Source organism: Zalophus californianus, chromosome 8 (genome assembly GCF_009762305.2).
Source record: "Zalophus californianus isolate mZalCal1 chromosome 8, mZalCal1.pri.v2, whole genome shotgun sequence".
Taxonomy (NCBI): domain Eukaryota; kingdom Metazoa; phylum Chordata; class Mammalia; order Carnivora; family Otariidae; genus Zalophus; species Zalophus californianus.
The window spans coordinates 134,309,332-134,328,366 of NC_045602.1; the positions used below are offsets into that span (position 1 = coordinate 134,309,332).

At 48.4% G+C, this 19,035-nt stretch overlaps 2 protein-coding genes across 3 annotated transcripts in view; one reads left to right on the top strand and one right to left on the bottom strand.

Moving 5' to 3' along the window:
• RTF2 (replication termination factor 2) overlaps positions 1–19,035 on the top strand; it is a 39,546-nt gene that overhangs the window by 18,991 nt on the left and 1,520 nt on the right. For both annotated transcript variants that reach the window (XM_027623379.1, XM_027623381.1), the window contains exons 6-8: positions 15,346–15,459; positions 18,625–18,679; positions 18,801–18,896. In XM_027623379.1, coding sequence (XP_027479180.1) covers positions 15,346–15,459; positions 18,625–18,679; positions 18,801–18,896 — 265 coding nt within the window. The remainder of the gene's footprint in view (positions 1–15,345; positions 15,460–18,624; positions 18,680–18,800; positions 18,897–19,035) is intronic.
• On the bottom strand, positions 63–9,009 carry LOC113938169 (beta-1,3-galactosyl-O-glycosyl-glycoprotein beta-1,6-N-acetylglucosaminyltransferase 7). The gene is made up of 4 exons (XM_027623378.2): positions 8,401–9,009; positions 4,493–5,521; positions 3,456–3,551; positions 63–305 (listed from the first exon to the last, which is right to left on the bottom strand). The coding sequence occupies exons 2-4, from the start codon at positions 5,460–5,462 to the stop codon at positions 82–84; spliced, it is 1,290 nt and encodes a 429-aa protein (XP_027479179.1). The 5' UTR covers positions 5,463–5,521; positions 8,401–9,009; the 3' UTR covers positions 63–81.

Genomic DNA, 19,035 nt, shown 5'->3' on the forward strand with positions numbered 1-19,035 from the left:
CTTCTTTGGGTCAGAGTTCTCTTATTACAAGTCAGGAACAAGCGGTAGCAGTAAGAAAGCAAACACTCTGCAGCTTCCCACTCAGTGGCTCAGTCTCCTGTTGAAGTGACCGTCCTGTGGGAAACGCCAGTGTGGCTCCACAGGAGCCTCTGCCTGTCGCAGCACCCGCAGCCGGTGCCACCGCTCCAGGCAGGTCACCACCAGAGAGTCTGTCGAGTCGAACGTGTTGGCAAACAAAGAAGGTGACCGAATGATCCACGGCAGGTCTCCTGGTCCATACACGCAGCTCTCGTGGACGTAGCGGCCTGCAGGAAGAAGCACAAAAACCGAGCTGCCTTTGTGTCATCAGTTTACATTCACACACAAAAAGGGACACTTTTCCAGGATCATCTGTACAGGCCCCTGCTTCACAGGAGCTCAGACCGAGCATGATTTCTCGGATCGCTCTGACCGGGGCTTCTGTGTTGGATTTTGAATCCGTGGGGACAGGGATGTTTCATTTTTTCTGTCAGTGATCTCTGGCATGTTTAATGGCTACTTTAAGGGACTGCTGTGGAATGTTCGTTATTAATGAACACACGAGAGAGGTGTAATATAGCACTCATTTGCCTGGCCCACTCTGAATTCTGTTAGGTTCTACAAACTTTGTTTTCTTTGGTTGTGGGTAGTTCACAAGAATTGCATCAGTGGTAACAGTTCCTTGCTGCAGTCGGTTCTTGCTCTTGCAGAGTGAGTGTGTGATACAAACGGAAGGAATTAAAATTGGAATGATAGTTAGAATCCAGTGCTGAATTCCTTCGAGATGAGCTCAGTAGCATGTCTCATGTGCCTGACGCTGTGCTTGGTGCTTCCTTCTCTGTCACCCTCCCACCAACACCCTGAGGTGACTCCATTACCACCTTCGGTTCCCAGAGAAGCGAGCGCTCAGTTTGTTTGTGAGGGAAAGGTCTCCCCATTTTGGAGACCTTGCTCTGTGCCCAGCTCTGCCCTACTTTCTCTCCACACCAACCCAGTCATCCTACTTTTAAAAACCTGTCTGAGGGAAATATAGGAAAGGGGCGGAACTACATGCACAGAATCATCCAGTGTTGTTGGTGAGACGGGAAAAAGGCGGAAAGAACGTTCCCCTGGTGAGCAGGCGCTCATCCGGTAAAGGGTCAAGCAGCTCCTGCAGGGTGAGCGCTCTAAGCTGCAACTGTCATCATGACTGAAATCTTTCTGGTAGGCATTCTTGGTACAGTGTCACGGAGTATCAGTAGAATTACATTTCACCAGTTGAAAAGTCTGAATGTGAAGACAGGCAGTCTGAAAAACTTAGGACAGAGTAAAAAGATTTTCAGCTGCACCTTGATTGTAACTGGATAATTCTGTCTCATTTCCACACACATGAGCTTGAGCCGGAAGGGAACACGAGCAAATGGAAAGTCCTCAGAGTCGGGCTCGTGCTGTTTTGGTGATTACAAATAACAACAGGGTGACTGTCCCTCTTTGTGTCAGCATATCCAGTGGAGGGGCATCAGGCAGTGGCACCTGGCTTGAGACCTGGCTCTGCCACTTCCTGGGCCACTTCCTGTGACATGGGGAGTGACCTCGCTTCTCAGAGCCTGGGCTTCCTCCTCTGTAAAGTGTGACTATGGTAGTTAACAGCTGTGAGTCATTGTGAGGATGGGCTGCAGACCCAGAGCCGGGCTCTGGAAGGGGGCAGGGTCTGCCACACTCACCCGCCAGTGCTCGGCCTGAGGCAGGGGCCACATAGCTGCTATACTGTGGATGGTTTGCACACTGAAGTGAGCAATGGCAAGAACTTTCTGAAGTGTTTACTTTGGGGCAATGATGATTTTTGTTAAGATTCACAGTAATTGGGCTTTTTGACAAACATTGAAATATTCAGGTTGTCACTCTAAGAATTCTAAATCATTATTATTGATAGCAACAGACCTTCATGACTTCTTATACTGTGAGTGAATCATGTTTTCAGGAGGAATCTGAGCGTCCGGCCCCCACCCCTACCCGAGCATTTATTTACCAGTCTTGTCAACCCCAGTGTGTAATGGCAACAAGCACCTGCTTTCTAAAGAAAGGTCAAGGTTGCTCCTTAGCCTGTTGTTTGACTGTCACCTTCTTACTGTGTGAATAGCTCCCTAATTGAATACTGGCTAAAATATTTATTAAAGACATCTAGAAAATTCTTCCAGCCCTTCCAGACCTGGTACCTGTCAGGAGGGTGGCTGCGTACATGGCAGCAGGAATTGCTCATCTTTGAATTACTCTGATGTTAGGTTTTACACTTTTCATTTGTCTGCAACCTGTTGCTTTTGGGTCAGCCTTTTAAACAGCTTGAAAACTGGGTGAGCCTGGTGGCTAGCTGGTGTACTGTCATTCAAGCCAGGGGACCACACTCAAATGCACAATGAGAAGAGGTGGTTGTATGTGGTGGCCCCTCCTGCGTGGCTGGGAAGCTGCGTGTGGACGGAAAGGGCAAGCCAGATCCCTTCGGACAGAGGATGCTCTGCCCCAGCCACCTGCACGCATGTCTGCCCGGCTCTTCCCGCCTTCTCTGTCCCACACAGTTGGCGGCCCCATAAAGGTTGGATACCTCATTTTCCTTTCCGGGTGGGCTCCCAGAGCGCTTGCACCTCTCCCCACTGGACTTGTGGACGTGGCACTGTGACCATTGGCCTCCGTCTTCTCCCCGAGACCGTGTGCTCCTCTCGGGCAGCCGCCCAACCCCGGGCTTCGGCGGGGGTCAGGGAGAGCTGGCGCCTGGAGAGTAGGCCTGAACAGTGCGACAGGAGCCTGGTTCCGGTCCTCCCAGTCCCTAGGCATCTCCCCCCAGACTGTGGTGCCTGAGAACCTGCTGTCAGCCAGTGCTTTTCTAGCCTGTCCACCAAAGAGGGACACTGCCCTCCCCACCCCAGGTCTGTCTTTTCTCTGTTGTCCTGGTAACTAAAACCTCTGGGACACCAGACAAGAATCCACAGCTCCCCAGGAGAGTCTCCTGAGGGCAAAAAGCGAAAAGACTTTCCTTCAGCAAGAACTACTTAAGAACCCACTCTGGAGCATACACCTGTGTTACTCCCTCATCTATTCTAGTAGAGACTGAGGGAGACCCAGAGCTTTTTTAAATAAATGGTGAGTTTGAATTCTAGGAGCAGGTGGAAGAAACCAGCTAGCTTGTGTGTTTTTATTTTAAAACGTTTAAAGTTGCAGCCCGGTTTAGTGTTCACTTTGTGAAAATGCATCAACCCAAATACTTAGGATTTGTGCGCTTTGCTGTCTAGGTATTATAATTACATAAGAAGTTTTTAAAAAACTGACCCCATGGAATTGGAACCTCACTCATCCCCTCACTACTTCTGCTAACGGTCGTCTGCGTCTCCTGACCTTACCCCGGCAGCAGTTGTCAAGTTTGCCTACAACGGGAAGGCTTGCTTTTGATTTGGTTTGATTTTTACCTTTACATCCATCGTGAACACTTCCCTCCTCGTGTCTCCACTTCACAGCATGAACATTTCCCTCCCAGCCGGCCTCCGGCGTGGCTCCCGGGGCATCTGCGGGGGAAGCAGACCAGGCATTGCGGCGCAGGCAGCTCCTCAGCCCTTGGCTCCCACTTCTGTGCCGGCCCTCCCCCTTCCTGCACAGGCAGGAGTCCAGGGCGGGGGGTGTCCACCTCGCTCGGAGTGTTCAGCTGTGGTCTGATGAGGGGTAACGCTTTGGGAGCGGCTGGAGAGGGCCACACTGGCCTTGTGTCCCAGCGCTGTGCTTCGCTTTCATCGCTTTCTCCATCCCCAGTAACTCACCGAATGAGTACAACGCACCCTTGGCCTGATGATGTTGGGTCTCTTGGTATTGTGTTTTCCCCATGATAGCCCTCTGAGGGGATTCGAAAATAGGATTTTCAGTGGATATGAGAGATTATAATAAGCACCTAACCAGTTTTTACTGGATCCAGTGTTTGCACTGTCATCTGGACCGATTAACTTAGCTGTTCGAACTTGAAGCCACATCCCCTACAGGAGCCACTCAGCTTTATGCAAAGAGAAAATAAGTCCACATAAAGAAGGACATCAACTCTCCCTCTGCCTCTCAGGGAACCTATCTGAGGTATCCTATCTGCCACCCAAAAAATTACTACTTCTAATATTTTCTGTTCTTAAAGAGCCCCTAGCATAATGTCTGGCACTAGTTGGTACGTGGTAGTATTTAATGACTGAATCAAGAAGTGTCTGAAGATTTCTGCTCAGATGCTGGTAGGACTTCTTTTCAGAGAGGGAACAAAACAACTGGGCTGGTTTGGGAACATGGCACACCCTCAGCAAACTTCAGACCCCTAAAACCAGACCCTCCCGTACTCCTCAAGTGAAAGGTCTTGCAAAATGCAGAGCTATTTACTGAGCCATAGTAAAGTAGTGAAATAGAGTTTTCACTCGAGAATAAACTTCTGTTGTTGCCTCTGATCTGAACAGACGCCACGTTGCTGGATTGTTCTTACCTCTCAGTCGGTTCAGAGTCACCCAGTAATGTCGTTCCGGGCTCTGGATGTCTTTGGACCACTGAAGCATGTCTTTTGCGCGGGTGTCAGTCAGTACAAACTCTACAAACTTCCTCGTTAGGACATAGTAAGCGCTTCCAAAATAAATTGTTAAGTTATGGGGCGGTTCGTCCTTGAATCTTTTGTTTGGAGATATGTAGATATTTCCTTCAGGGGTGGATTCAGGCTGACTTTCACTTGTCTTGGAGTTCATGTTTGGTGGTTGAACTACTCCAGGAGTGATGTTTTTGTCATTCCATTTGGTTCTGATGTAGTGTATGATTTCTTTGTTTGTTTTGATTGGAAAATCCTGTCCGCAAAGGTTAATGACGTAGTTCCATTGAAATTTGGAATGGACCAGGTCTTTCATACAGTTAATATCTGCCTGGAGTCTTGTAAAGCCAGTGTAAGCCACTGTTGCTCTCTTTGATGAAATAAAAATATTTTCAAAACAGTTAACCAGGGTTTGCATAGCAGTCTTGTACTTCTTCGGGGCCTTTTCATCAACATGAATACAGTAAACGTTTTGAGGCACATAAGTAGCTCTGAGAAGCTGCACAAACCTTGCCAGTTCCTTATGAATTGTTATAATATATGCCAAAGAGAAATTGCTCTCTTCTGCAGACAAGGGTCTGGTTATGAAATGCAACTCCTGGGAAATCCTAGAGCAATTTCCTGGTGTGCGTAAATGAGCAAGAATTTGAGAACCACGAGGGTTTTTGCAAAATCTTGCAATTTGGAGGGCGGCCCCTTTCCCTTCAAATAAAGCTGAACACAGTTCATCCGGATAAAAGCCACATTCCACTACTGCTGGGTAGGTGGGTTCCTCCTCTGCTTCCTCAGGGGTTGGATTCCGTAAATACAGAAAAACAAAGATGCATATGCCTGCACACAGGAGGAGCCCGGGCTTCGTGGCTCGCAGCTGGCTCATGTTTCAGGCTCCAAGGGCCTTCTCATCACCATGATTTGAAATGTTTTCCTTGAAGCTTCCTAAGAGAACAAGAGGGAGAATTTAGGGTGCGGCAGCCCTCCCCCAACCTGCAACGTGACTGAAGTGCACATATTTAAGGTGTATAACGCGCTCAGTTTTTCCATACATACACGCCCGCAAAACCATCACCACAATCACCATGACAAGCATTCCCCTCACCCCTAAAAGTTTCCTCGGGCCCCTTTTACTCCACCCTGTCTCTGGCAAACCCATCAGTGGATTTGCTGGCATGTTCTGTAACTTTATATAAATGGAGTCCTACACTGTGTGCTTTTTGCTTGGCTTGTTTCACTTAGGATATTGATTTTGAGATTCCACCCATATCACTGCGTTTATCACCGTCCTTGACTTTTTACTGCTGAGCAGGATTCCATTGTGTGGGCGTGCCACAGCTTCTCTGTTCAACTGTTGTGGACATTGAAGTTGTTTCCAGTTTTAGGATATTACTAGATGCTATAAGCATTCACGCACAAGTCTTTGGCCCTTTGTTTTTGTTTTTGTATTTCAATAGCTTTATTGAAAGGTGTAGCCCTTAGCACCAAAACATCATGGTAGTTGGTTAGGTGACCTATGCCGACTCAGAATTAACACTGATGTATTCAAATTATTGAAATATATATCAGCCTTTGGGAAAACTGAAAAGTTATCCACAAATCATGTTTACAAAAGTAAAAGATATACTGTGGGTTTGTGGTTTATTTTCCAGTGCTTATTTACCCATAACATGATGTTAAAATTGGGCACAGCCATCCTGGATGGACTCAGGCTGCACATTGCACTGAGTAGCCATTTGCAATACTTGTGATGCTGGAGATCTCCTTCCATTCCCTGACGTAATAGAAAATCCTGATGACTACTTCAGCAAGCTCATAATCATGATGTTTGCGTACTTAAGACTTTGTTTTGGGGCGCCTGGGTGGCTCAGTCGTTAAGCGGCTGCCTTCGGCTCAGGTCATGATCCCAGGGTCCTGGGATCGAGCCCCGCATCAGGCTCCCCGCTCTGCGGGAAGCCTGCTTCTCCCTCTCCTGCTCCTCCTGCTTGTGTTCCCTCTCTGGCTGTCTCTCTCTCTGTCAAATAAATAAAAATAAAATCTTTAAAAAAAAAAAAAGACTTTGTTTTGGCACAGTGGGGGCGGTTAGTGAAAGTATATTCTCTTCCTTTTAAACACAATTCCAAATTAGGAGCAATGGCAGTTTTACTAAAACAGCCCTTAGTGTAAAAACTTCTGGAATGTTAAGTCAGCAGGTTTCCAGGGTGGTGGTAATAGGACCTGTGTTTTTGTTTCTCTGGGGTTAAATACCTAACAGTGAAACTGCCCGCTGTTTCCCAAAGTGGTTGTGCATTTTACCTTCCCCCTAGCGGTGTAGGAGAGTTCCAGTCACTTTATATCCTCACCAACACCTGGTGCGGTCAGATTCATATTTTAACCATTCTGATAGGTGTGTCGTGGTGATTCATTGTGGTTTTACTTTGCACTTCCCTGATGTTTAATGATGTTGAGCATATTTTCATGTGTTACTGCCCTTAGCTTGGCAGTTTAAAAAAAAAATCTTAAATATTTATTTTGGACATAGATACTGTCCTGTTTTACATTATTCAGAGTTCATTTTATGCTGTTATTCTATATCATGTTATAACTCTTACCAGTAAATGAAGCAACAAATCAAGAGAAGTTTTGTGATGGCAGAATCAAGAGAAGTTTTGTGATGGCAGAATTTGACTTGCTGACATGAGTTTATGATTATTTTTTAAAGAAGGGTTCAGTGATTAAAAACAAGGTATCTTTATTTAATGAAATTATTTGATAATAATTGAGTTGCCTTTCTGAAGCCCTACAGAAATGCCTGAATAGGTTTAGCAGGAGCCAAGGTGACCAAAAGCATTTTGATTAATTATTAATGTGTGAAGGCATCATCACCTTTGAAATTTAGGAAGAAGACTGATCATCAGGTAAAACATCCATGTGTTGGTAATTACTTTGTTCTTGTTTATAAATCCTGACTCCTGGTTTCAATAAAAAGTCATATCATTGCCTGTTTAAAAAGCCCATTTGCTTTTGAGCAGTGTTCTAGCTCACATTGACATTAGTAGTCCCTTGCCCTTCTGCATCATTATCACAGATGCCATTTGGATGAAGCATGGACTAGGCAGCCTTTTGAGCTCCCCTTGTGTTCTTAAACTGTGAACCAGTAAAAGCTGTGAATGCTGATTTTGAGTTGTGAATTTAAAAAATGTATTTATTTGCCTTGTATAGTTCCTTTTTACCCATCCCGCTTCAAAAATAAAAAGCAGTCACTGCCCAGATATGCCAAGTTACAGTGTTCTATGCCAGGTCAGTAAACGCTTGTGGATGGCCCCAAACATGAAACATAATGGCATACTTTTAAAGACATTTTTATGCTTTTTATACATTTTATACATATATATATACTTTTATACGTATATATACTTTTATACTTTTTATAAACACAAAAACTGTAATGAACACATTTCCTTTCTGGTCTGTAAAATAAACAAAACCTAGAAATTCAGCAGGAAGGAAATACCTTCTTGAAATTAAAATAAAGCTTTTAACTACTTTGACAAATTTTGGTTAAAGGGCACTCATGTGCCGTAGTTTGTTGCATTGTGTTACAGCTGTAGCGTGGGGAGGAGGTTTTGGAGGTTTGGGGGCTTGTCATCTTTGGTTTTGTTTCTAGGCTTGTGGTCAAAGTAAAAGATTCTGGTTTTATCACAGAACTGTTGTTAGCCCCACTTCGCTGACAAGATCACACCCCATGTAAACTGTGGCTCCGCCACAGGGAATTGGATCTTTTCAGTAGTTTGTAATAATGAGGCCAAGCCCCGTGTGTAATCCGTTGTCCTTCAGGGTAATACCTGGGCTAAGTGTTTTCCCTCCCTTCTGTAGAGACAGGCGTGTGAGCTGGGCTGTCTTCATCGGCCGCCTTTCTGCCTCCATTTCTGGCCGCGCAGCGCTCACAGCTTCCCGGTTCACCTTCCTTCCAGCTCGGGTTCCCTCTGTGATGGAGAAGTAGGTGTGCCCTCGAATGGCAGCGGCCGTGGGGACCCGGGTCACCAGCGGTTGAGCTTTGTTGTCATCGCTTCAACACAGGCTCTTTCAGGCCGGCAGGTCCCCGGAGGCGCGGGCGGTCGTAGCTCTTGCTGTTGCAGGAACACAGCCGCTAGTGGGCGCTGTGCCAGTCCCGTGGGCACCGCGTCTTCGGGACTGGCCAGTTGGTCCTCTTTGAATGGGGGGGTCTGCGCCATTTTCAGCTTTGCAGACATTTCCTAGCCTTGATTCTTGGTGACTTGTTGTGGTTTTGTCTATAATGTAAACGTGACTTTTGTTGCCATCATGAAAATGTAATTATTAAACGGGTGACTTTTCTATCACTGAGCTAATTTCCAAGACATGTAAGTGGTATTTTTCCAAGTGTGGGGAATACGCAGCTCATTAAGAAGTGCGGTCTGACTGATTTTTAGACCCTTTTTTCTCTCCACAAAAACTGTATTTAAAATATTCACTTTAAAGGCCTTAGAAAGGGGCACCTGGGTGGCTCAGTCAGGTTGAGCATCTGCCTTTGGCTCAGGTCATGATCCCAGGGGCCTGGGATCGAGCCCTCCATCGGGCTCTGCTCCGCGGGGAGTCTGCTTCTCCCTCTCCCTCTGCCTGCCGCTCCCCCTGCTTGTCTTCTCTCTCTCTCTCTGTCAAATAAATAAATAAAAATCTTTAAAAAAATCAAATTTCAAACTTGAAAATATTCCACTTTTATTTTCGTTTGCTGAAACAAAAACCGGAGGGCTGATTTTGAGAGAAAAAGATGCCTGCTGTATCTGCATTGAAAAATATTACTGATCTTCCAGTATTTCTGTTTTAAAACTATAAAGGAGGCAAAGAAAAACATTTTCTTTTAATAATTATACCTGCTCAGCCTCTGCCATTCACGACCTGGGTGTCATTTAATGAAGCACTTACCAGAAGCTGCTCCTCAGATTCCGAGGGGCGGAATGCTGGCCACGTCCATGCCAGGCCCGGTTTTTCTCTCCAGTCAGTGCTTCTCTTCGCGTGGCTTCTGCTTAAATCACATGAACAGAGTTGTTTGGCAGGTTTTGTTACCGTTTCATCCCTGGAGGATTTTATTCTTGTTGGTTTTGACCTGTAGATTGAAAAGTAGTGGCTGCCTCTCTGAGTATTTCTCCAGGACCAGATCACTGCCTTACAAAACAACGAGTCAGCAGCCTGGCCCAGATGAAGGGCAGCAGAGTGGTCTGGTGTTCTGAAGCCTGGATGAGATCCTGGTAGTCGAGGGGCAAATTCTGTAAATGCTTTTAAAAATCGGAGGCCAGATGTGGTTATCTGACCCTTTTTTATTAAAGGGATAAATAATAAAAGTCCTTTAAAAATCTTGTTTGCTTCCTAAATGGCATTTGGAACAATCCAAGCGTTTCAGCACGGCTCTCCAGAGGACCTGAGCTCAGGGACGCAGGGGAGCTGTGCCCGGCTTGGTGCTCGGTGGCTCCACCAGGGCTGGGGCTGGGCCAGGGCACACGGCTGAGGGGGCCTGTGCCTCACCGGCAGCGACTCTTCCCTTCTGTTGTTCTCCGCTGCTGGATACTTGTCCGCTTCCCTTCTTTCCCTTCTCTGGTTTCAAAGCTTCCCTTACTTGCTGTCTCATCGGGTTTCCCACAAACAGACGTAAGAATAATGGAGCCAAGAGACAGGAGTCACATGCCATGGAGACTTCTCCTCTTGCAGGTATCCAGGCAGCTGAGCTTGACATTTAGTCAGATGAGTGCAGATTCGCTTCACCTGCAAGCAGGTGACTCGAGGTGCCTGTTGCTCTTCTGCGGAACAGATGTCGCTGTGGCCATAGGAAGATTTCTTACTGGGGCAGATAGAGTCGAGTCTCTTTAAGCTCACAGGGTTGCGGCATGGCTGTGTGTGGCATATGTACTTTTTATATAAAAACAGGTTCGTGCTGCCTTTCAGTGGTGGTGAGACCTTGTATGTGTTTGTAGGCACATCTTCAGATGCCAGGATTGAGGTTTATTGGGCAAGAATCAGGAAAGGAAAGGCCACCGGCTGCAGGTGAAGTCTTGCTGTCGCTGTGTCCCTCGTACCTTGAGTGCCCGTTGGGCAGGTCAGCCTGTGGATGCCCGTGAACTGGGCCCTTCGTGGTGTCCCGCCCCAAGGGGCGAAGGACTGGTGCTGGGTTTCACCTGGGACCTCACCCCCTAAACCTGGAGGGAGGAAGACTCTCCTAAGCAAAGAGCAGTGGAAGAAACAGCTGAGAACATAAGAGTGGCCTGCGTACAGCTTCACGCTTCCAGAGCTCCACGGGAAATACAGGATAAAACCAAACACGGGAGGAATTATTGTGATAAGTGGATCAAAGGTCAATAGGCTTAATGTATCCATTTCTTATACAGATTGGTTAAAGTAAAAAATTTTTGAATGACGATCCTAATAAATAGGGGCGCCTGGGTGGCTCAGTCAATTAAGCGTCTGCCTTTGACTCAGGTCAGGATCTCGGGGTCCTGGGATTGAGCCCCGCATGCGGCTCCCTGCTCAGCGGGGAGTCTGCTTCTCCCTCCCCCCCCACCCCACCCCACCCCCGGCGCATGCTCACTCTCACTCTCTCTCAAATAAACTCTTTAAAAAAAAAAAGATCTTATTCAATAAAGTGGACCTACAGCATATACACATAATCTGCAAGAGAGGCAGTAGGAATGCGGTGGGGAATTTTGTTTCTTAATTGAAGCCAAAAAGGAACTATCTTCTTTTACCTTTCAGATCAGTGTGGTTTTGTTCCTTCAAATTTTAGGGTGTGATGGGCATTCTTACATGTGGTAGGGAGTGTAAAGTTCATACGACCTTCCAGGGCAACTATTTGGCTTTAAAATTTTATCCTGGTTTGAAATATTTCTCTGGGCTATGTTTTCATTCATGCATGCGGCAGTTAGTTCCTGGGTGCCCACTGTGTGCAGGACCCTGGGCTTATCCCTGGGCCACAGCCAAGGCAGATAACCACCAGTCTGCCCCTCTTGGAGCTCACGCTATGACAGAGGGAAGCACTATTTTAAAAGTCAATACACACATACAGGCACACGTTCATTTACTATGTGCCACCAAGTACTACGCGGGAAACAGGCTTCGGTGATGGAGAATAAACGAGTCCCACAGGTGGGATTTTGGGGTCTGAGATGCATGTCGATGTCTGTTGCAAATATCATTTGTAAGAACAGTGATTGAGAAACCACTTTTCCAATTGTTCGTGATACAGATCTGCAGAGAGAGTAGCATATTATCGCAATTGTACCCGTTCCCTCGGCACTTTCCTGCTGGCTTTTTTTTTTCCTAATGCTTTAAAAAAAAAAAAAAGTTAATATCCAGAGATCAAGGACATATAATTTGTAGTCATTTTCTTTTAGCTTAATAAACACTTTCTACAGGGCGCCTGGGTGGCTCAGTTGGTTGAGCGACTGCCTTCGGCTCGGGTCACGATCCTGGAGTCCCGGAATCGAGTCCCGCATCGGGCTCCCTGCTTGGCGGGGAGTCTGCTTCTCCCTCTGACCCTCTTCCCTCTCGTGCTCTCTCTCATGCTCTCTCTCTCAAATAAATAAATAAAATCTTTAAAAAAAAAATAAACACTTTCTACATTGTCAGAAACTCTGAAATAACTCTCTGCCCTTCCTTTTTAAGAATGCGTTGTGATTTTTCCCATTTTGGGGACATCTAAGTTACAAGTGATAAAAGGAGGCTAATTTAAAATAAAGACATGATTTCACCTGTGCAGTAACTATACACATGGAAAAATGTGTTTGCAGGAAAATATGGGTGTTTTTCACTTACGATATGCGTTACTTTGTAAGCAGAGAGGGTCTAGCCCTTTGGGTCGGCTGTGTCTCTGCTGCAGCCCTCCCCTCACTTTCGAAAGTAACCCTCCCTTAACCCTTCAGTACGTAGAGAAGAGCCCCAGCCTGGCCACTGGCACCGTGGATGGAAATCTGCTTCCTGCTCTGGCTTCACGTGCTCCCAACGGATGGGTCCCTCACCCGAGTTCCTGGGGTCAGGCCGAAGCCTGCCAGCGTCGGGCACACACCAGGAGCATGACGGGACCCGCTGCCAGTGGGAGGACCATGCCCAGGCTCTAGGGGGCAGCCCTCCTCAGGTCCCAGCAATTGAGGCCTTGAGAGTGTGGGTTTAATATTAATGGATCTTTTGAATTTGGGGGAGAAAGCAAGATGTCTCAATTTTTAGTATGAGAGGTTCCCAGCTTTTCATGCTTAGTGGCTAATTCAACTTTAAAATATAACTCTGGGCACAGCACACCACAACTGTAGGTAGAATGGGGTCCACAGTCCTGTCTAGACAACTAAACAGTCACCTGTAGAGGAGAGAGACTGTTGACTGCCGACACTCCAGGAAAGGGGGTGCCGGGGACTGGTGAAAATCAGCCGCAGAAAGCCCGGAGTGGGGAAGGAGGAGGGGGCAGGCTAATGGAACAAATGGAGACTCCTTTCTGCCTCTTGGTTGTGTGCTTGGGAGGGTCGTTGACGCCATAGCCCCAGCCCCACTGGGCCGTATCCGCCACCTGATTCTGTTCCTGCAGATCCCTTTTCATTCCCTACTCAAGGAGATCCCCCAAGGGAAGGCTCTACCCAAATCTCCCACAGTGCGGGGCTTCCCAGGAGGCCTCCTCCTGCAGAGCCTGGAGGCCTCCCTGCAGTGATGGCAAAAAACAAGCTCCTTTTCTTCCAAGGCAGTTCCGGCGAGGTGCCCTAACAGCCCCCCTTCTGTTGTTCATAGGACTTCTCTGTGTCCCTGATCTCAGGATGTGTGGGCCAGAGGTTGGGGGAGGGGGGTGGCTCTTCAGATGTGACATCTTACCAGATCCCTCCTAGGAAAGGAGGTGCCTTGGGCCTGTGCTGTGGGTTTTGGAGGTGAGAACCACAGTAAATAACTGAGCTAAGGCAGCGCCTGGGCAGTCAGCATGTGTCCACTGGCTCTCCTGTGTGTTGGGAGGTGCTGGGAAAAGCTTGGCAGCTTTTTTTTTTTTTTTTTTTTTTTTTTTTTTTTTTAAAGAAAGTCTTTTTTTAAATATATTTTTTAAAGATTTTATTTATTTATTTGAGAGAGAGAGAATGAGAGAGAGCACGAGAGGGAAGAGGGTCAGAGGGAGAAGCAGACTCCCCGCTGAGCAGGGAGCCCGATGCGGGACTCGATCCCAGGACTCCAGGATCATGACCTGAGCCGAAGGCAGTCGCTTAACCAACTGAGCCACCCAGGCGCCCCAAGCTTGGCAGCTTTTTAAGAGCACTTCAATGTCCTGTGCTGAGAATGTGTTGTAGAAAAGAGATTCTGGGTACAGTGGGTCTGTGGCTGTTCCTGTTCCGGGCATGGTAGGCTCTCGAGGCCTCACTGGGGTCAGCACGTGTTTGTGCTCACGGCTCACGTTTATCCCAGCAGGCTGGTAAGGTTGCGTGGCCGAGGGTCAGGGACAGAGACCCAGGCGGTGTCAGTGGGAATCTGTACACTCTCCCTCCGTGAGGGGGCACAGAGGCCCACTTTCCCCAGCAAGACACATACAGCCATGTGCGTGTGAGGTTTCTCCCAGGGAAGCTCGTCGGAAACACAGAGATGTGTCCTGGGGATGGTCTGTGTCGGCACAGGTCGCTCTCTTCCAGGAAAGCGCAGACCCGCAGCTGTAGCCCGCAGCGGTTGACCGTTGGCTGTCCAGCCCTGTGCTGTGCTCCCGACGCCGGCGCCCTGAATTCTGGCCTCATCCCGGACCGCGCTGGGAGTTCGGTTTACTTCCCATTTAATGGATGCATTCACTGAGGCCAAGAGAATCCACGGGTGTATCTGGGCCTTGGGACCCACATAGGAGGAAGAACACAGAACAAAGCAGATGCTGGCCCAGATCCTTCCCTCAGTGGGGTGGGCCCCCCAGGTGGGCCTTTGAAAATGCAGGGACCCCCCTCCCCGTGGGAACGACAGTGGGCAGCGGCCCAGGAGAGAGCTGAAGTGCAGCCCCTGCCTCCAGACAGGTCCTTCTGCTCTCCTGCTGGGATGGAGCCCGGCTCCCCCAGTTGGCCATCTTCCCGGACACTGGAGCAGGGGTTCTCAAAGCAGGGTTCCCCCCCCCAGGCAGCGTCTGCATCACCTGAGACACGTGAGAAATGCAGGTGACGGGGCCCCACCCTGGGGCTCCTGAATCTGCCAGCGGCCGAGGGTCCCCTCGCTACCGGAGACCCTGACGCCAGGTCGGGCTGGCCAGCGTGGGCTCCGTCTGGGACGGAAGCTCCACGGGCTTCTTCCCTTTCAGCCTGGGGCCAGCGGTGTGCGGCGGGCACAGCACGGGCTCTCGTGAAGTGAGTCCTGAGACGAGCCAGCAGAGAGTGCTGAATAGATACTGCTGGTCCCGCTGCAGACTTTTCCCGAATGCCCACCAGCAGCCAGCGGCTGTGCACGGCCCTTCCCTCGCACACCTGGGGGTCGGGGCCGTGGTGCACACCTGGATGGAAAGAAGCCCGATGCAGTTAGGAAATGGTGGGCGCCCTCCAGGTTCGCAGACACCAGTGTGGGGCTGGCCTTGCAGAGCCAAGCCCTTTCAGAGCCCTCTCGGGCCTGCCGTGCTGACTCCGTACACAGAACTAGCCAAAGCAGGGCTCACACGCAGAAGCTGGCTAAGCCGAGGGTACAGGCAGGAAGTTCCCGAGGGTTCGCAGAGCAGTGGTTGGGCTCGGGGAGCGTCTGGGGGGTAGCTGAGCTGCCCACCGCGTGGTGATGGAGTCTCTTCTGTGTTCTGCCCTCTCCAGTGTGGGGCTGCCTTCCAGGAGGACGACGTCATCGTGCTCAACGGCACCAAGGAGGACGTGGAAACACTGAAGAGGAAGATGGAGGAGAGGAGGCTGAGGGCGAAGCTGGGGAAGGTAACAGAGCCCTGGGGTCCACCCCCAGCCCCGGGTCTTCAGGTGCTGCCAGCCGCCTCTGCCAGAGGGCCAGTGGCAGACCCCCGAACTGCACTGCCAGGGGCAGCTTTTGGGTGTGCAGTGGTTGAGGCGCTTTTACAACCTCGAAGGGCCTGGGCTCACTGTGTGGGGCACAGCAGTTCTGCCCTCCTTCACTCAGCTGCTTCATCCGTGGCGTGGGGCTGGTGACAGCACCTGCGTGGGGTGGGCGTGCTCAGGAGGGTCACCAAGCTCGTGCCCGGTTGCAGCCCAGGGGAGGCGGGGGCAGCCACCACCTCTGTGCTGTGCTGACTTTACGTCGTGGGTATATAAAACTTGTACGGTAGAAGTGAACAGCACATCTGGAGAGCCTGTGCTGCCCAGGTCTGAATGTCGTGGGAGTCCCCTGGAGATCTACGGGGGCCCGGGAGCCTGTGACCCCCACCCACTGCTGAGGCACCGCAGGTAGCAGGGGGCTAAGCAGCCTTCCCATGACTGGGAGCCGCCCCCGGCCTTCCTGAGCCCCAGCCGGGGCCTCTAGGTGTGAGGGCTGCCTTGGCTCTCGGGAAGGGAGGCCAGTGCCGCAGATCCATGGCTGTGACCAAAGCTCTGCGTGGACATGGGACGGGAAGGCTTTGTTTTGTGGCCCTCGGTCTAGATCCCACTCCATAAGCAGTGGATTCATTGCCTCCTGATTTGGCATAATGACCAGGCTCAAAACAGTTTATCAGCTAAGAAGTCATTCTGTGTGCCCTCCATTCTGGATCCAGCAGCAAATTTTGTTATTTCTTAACTATTTACAGATGATCCCTATGATCTTTTGTGACAGCAAGTTTTTCATTCTTTAAAAAAAAAATAAGTTATAGGGTGCCTGGGTGGCTCAGTCGTTAAGCGTCTGCCTTCGGCTCAGGTCATGGTCCCAGGGTCCTGGGATCGAGCCCCACATCGGGCTCCCTGCTCCGCGGGAAGCCTGCTTCTCCCTCTTCCACTCCCCCCTGCTTGTGATCCCTCTCTCTCTGTGTCTCTCTCTGTCAAATAAATAAATAAAATCTTTAAAAAAAAAAAAAAGTTATGGGGCGAGTGGCTGGCTCAGGCGTTGAGCGTCTGCCTTTGGCTCAGGTCATGGTTCCAGGGTCCTGGGATCGACTCCCACATCGGGCTTCCTGCTCGGCGGGAAGCCTGCTTCTCCCTCTCCCACTCCCCCTGCTTGTGTTCCCTCTCTCTCTCTGTGTATCTCTCTGTCAAATAAATAAAATCTTTAAAAAAAAAAAAAAGGGCGCGTGGCTGGCTCAGTCAGAGCACGTGACTCTAGATCTCAGGGTTGTGAGCTCCAGCCCCACGATGGGTGTAGAGATTGTTAAAAAATAATCATAATTTTAATTTATAAAATTAAAAATTAACAAGTTTAGGTTCAGGGTAAACGGAGAAATTCTGTGTTCAGAACTAAGAGGAATGATTGAAATAGTAGAAAATGCGTTTCAGTGTCCTGAGGACATAAAGTTGTGGGGGAAAATAGCCTGCCTCTGTGTGGCATGCATTTATCAGTGATGTAATAATTAAAGATTTTTCAGAGTTGTGTTTTTTTTTTAATCATCATAGAGGAAAGAGCAGGACCCTGTCCCCCTGGAATGTAGGTGCATTCATTCTCTGTTCATTTTCTAAATGACTGTGATTTTGTTATCGTATGAGCAAAAAAAAAGCTTGAGATGTTTTTGACAGTTATCAAAAAGGATCTGCTTATTCTTCCTTGCTGTCATCGATCAAGCTGTTTTTAAAAAGCACGAAAGGGGAAAAAATGTGTTTCTGAGGAAGCTCCTGGTGTTTGTATGGTCATTAACAGTGCCACGGTGGTGAGTCGTCTCCAGTCCCAGAGTTGCTGCCAAGGGGTTCAAAGCCCAGTGGGGCCCGCACACCCCTCCACAAAATACTCCCTGCAGCTTCTGGGAATGCCTCTTAGATACTGCTACCAGGATACCAAAATATTTCCCAAATATATTCTCAGCCGAAGATGGGACATAGCATTTCCTCTCTAACTTCTTACTGCTCTTGCTTTTTATAGAACCTCAGCTGTGAATGAAAGGCTTCAAAATCCACAGTTGTCTTTTTTTGAGGACTAGGTATCATCCTCGCGGATTTGAATGTGTGCCTTGCATGTGTGAAACAGGAAGTTTTTACATTGTGTACAAGCATTATAAGTCACTTTGCTTGTCTATATTACACGTTCAAGGCCAGTGCCTGAGGAAGGTCTGTTCCCCTCGTGTTCCAGTGACGGCGGCCTTCTGAAATGATTAGGCCGTGTGTCTTTAGCGCCACCTTTTGGATAGTTAGGAAAGTGGCATGTTAAAGTAAATTCTCTGAACAAACATCCTTCTGTTTGTGCTTTCTCTGACTGAATCCCTTCTAACACAGCTGTGAGATTTTAGAATGGTTAGTTTCATTTCTTAAATTCTTGCTGACCAATGTAATTATTATGAGTGACAGAATTCTAGTGCTTAAAAAATCTAACAGGAGTAATCCAGAGTTTAGGAGAATTGGCTAAAGTGTCCTTTAGCATAGTGTCAGGTCTTTGTTTATTTTTTCTTAGTTACCTCTACACCCAACGTGGGGCTCAAACCTATGGCGCCACGATCAAGAGCTGAGCGCGCTTCGACTGAGCCAGCCAGGTGTCCCTAGCCTCAAGTCTTTATAGTTAGTAAACTAACATCAGAGCAGTTTGACAACTCTGAACAAGAGTGACTGGAGTGGGTCAGATTCAGTACATTTTTTGCTGGCTGGACTTCAGGTGCCCACCTATACTTCGTTACTTGTTTAACAGCTCTTTTGTGTACAGAAGTCACCAGTAACATGGTTATCACTGAAATCTGGTGTCTTCATTTAAGAGTTTTGAGAATGTGGTTTTTGGAATATAAATAGAGAACCAGACAGATCTCTTCAGGTATTTTTTTGACTGAGGCAGAAGTGCGTAACTGGAAACACACTCCAAGGGTCGGGGTTTAGGACTCCTGCGTTTCAGAGTCTGCTCCAGAATGAGCACCTACGTTGTATGAACTGCATTGGCCTGTCGGCAGGGCTCCCGGGGCAGCAGCAGCCACACTTAGCCTGAAACAGAGTTCAAGCACGTCTCCAGTTTGCTCTTTCTTTTTACAGAAAGCAAAGAAACCCAAGGCGGCAGAGTCTGTCTCAAAGCCAGGTGTCAGTGAAGGTAAGGCACTAAAAGAGGTCCTTATTTTAGCAAAAATACGGCTGTGGAGCTGTTTCTTTCAAAAGTTCATGCTTTTGCTTTGTCTTTTGTTTGGCTTACCTTTTTTTTTTTTTTTTAACAGAATTTCCAGGGCCATCAAAAATTAAGACAGGGAAGCCTGAAGAAACCAGCCTTGATTCTAGAGAGAAGAAAGCCAGCTCAGCTCCCAAAAATGCAGGTGGGTCCTACTGAGGCAACAGGGAGCTCTTTAGAGGGCTGGTAAACCAGGTGGTGATGTCACAGTTTTATTAGAGTGAATTCGAAAGCTCAGGCTCATCCTAAGTCATGTTTCTAAGTAGTTCATGGAGCTCTCTTGG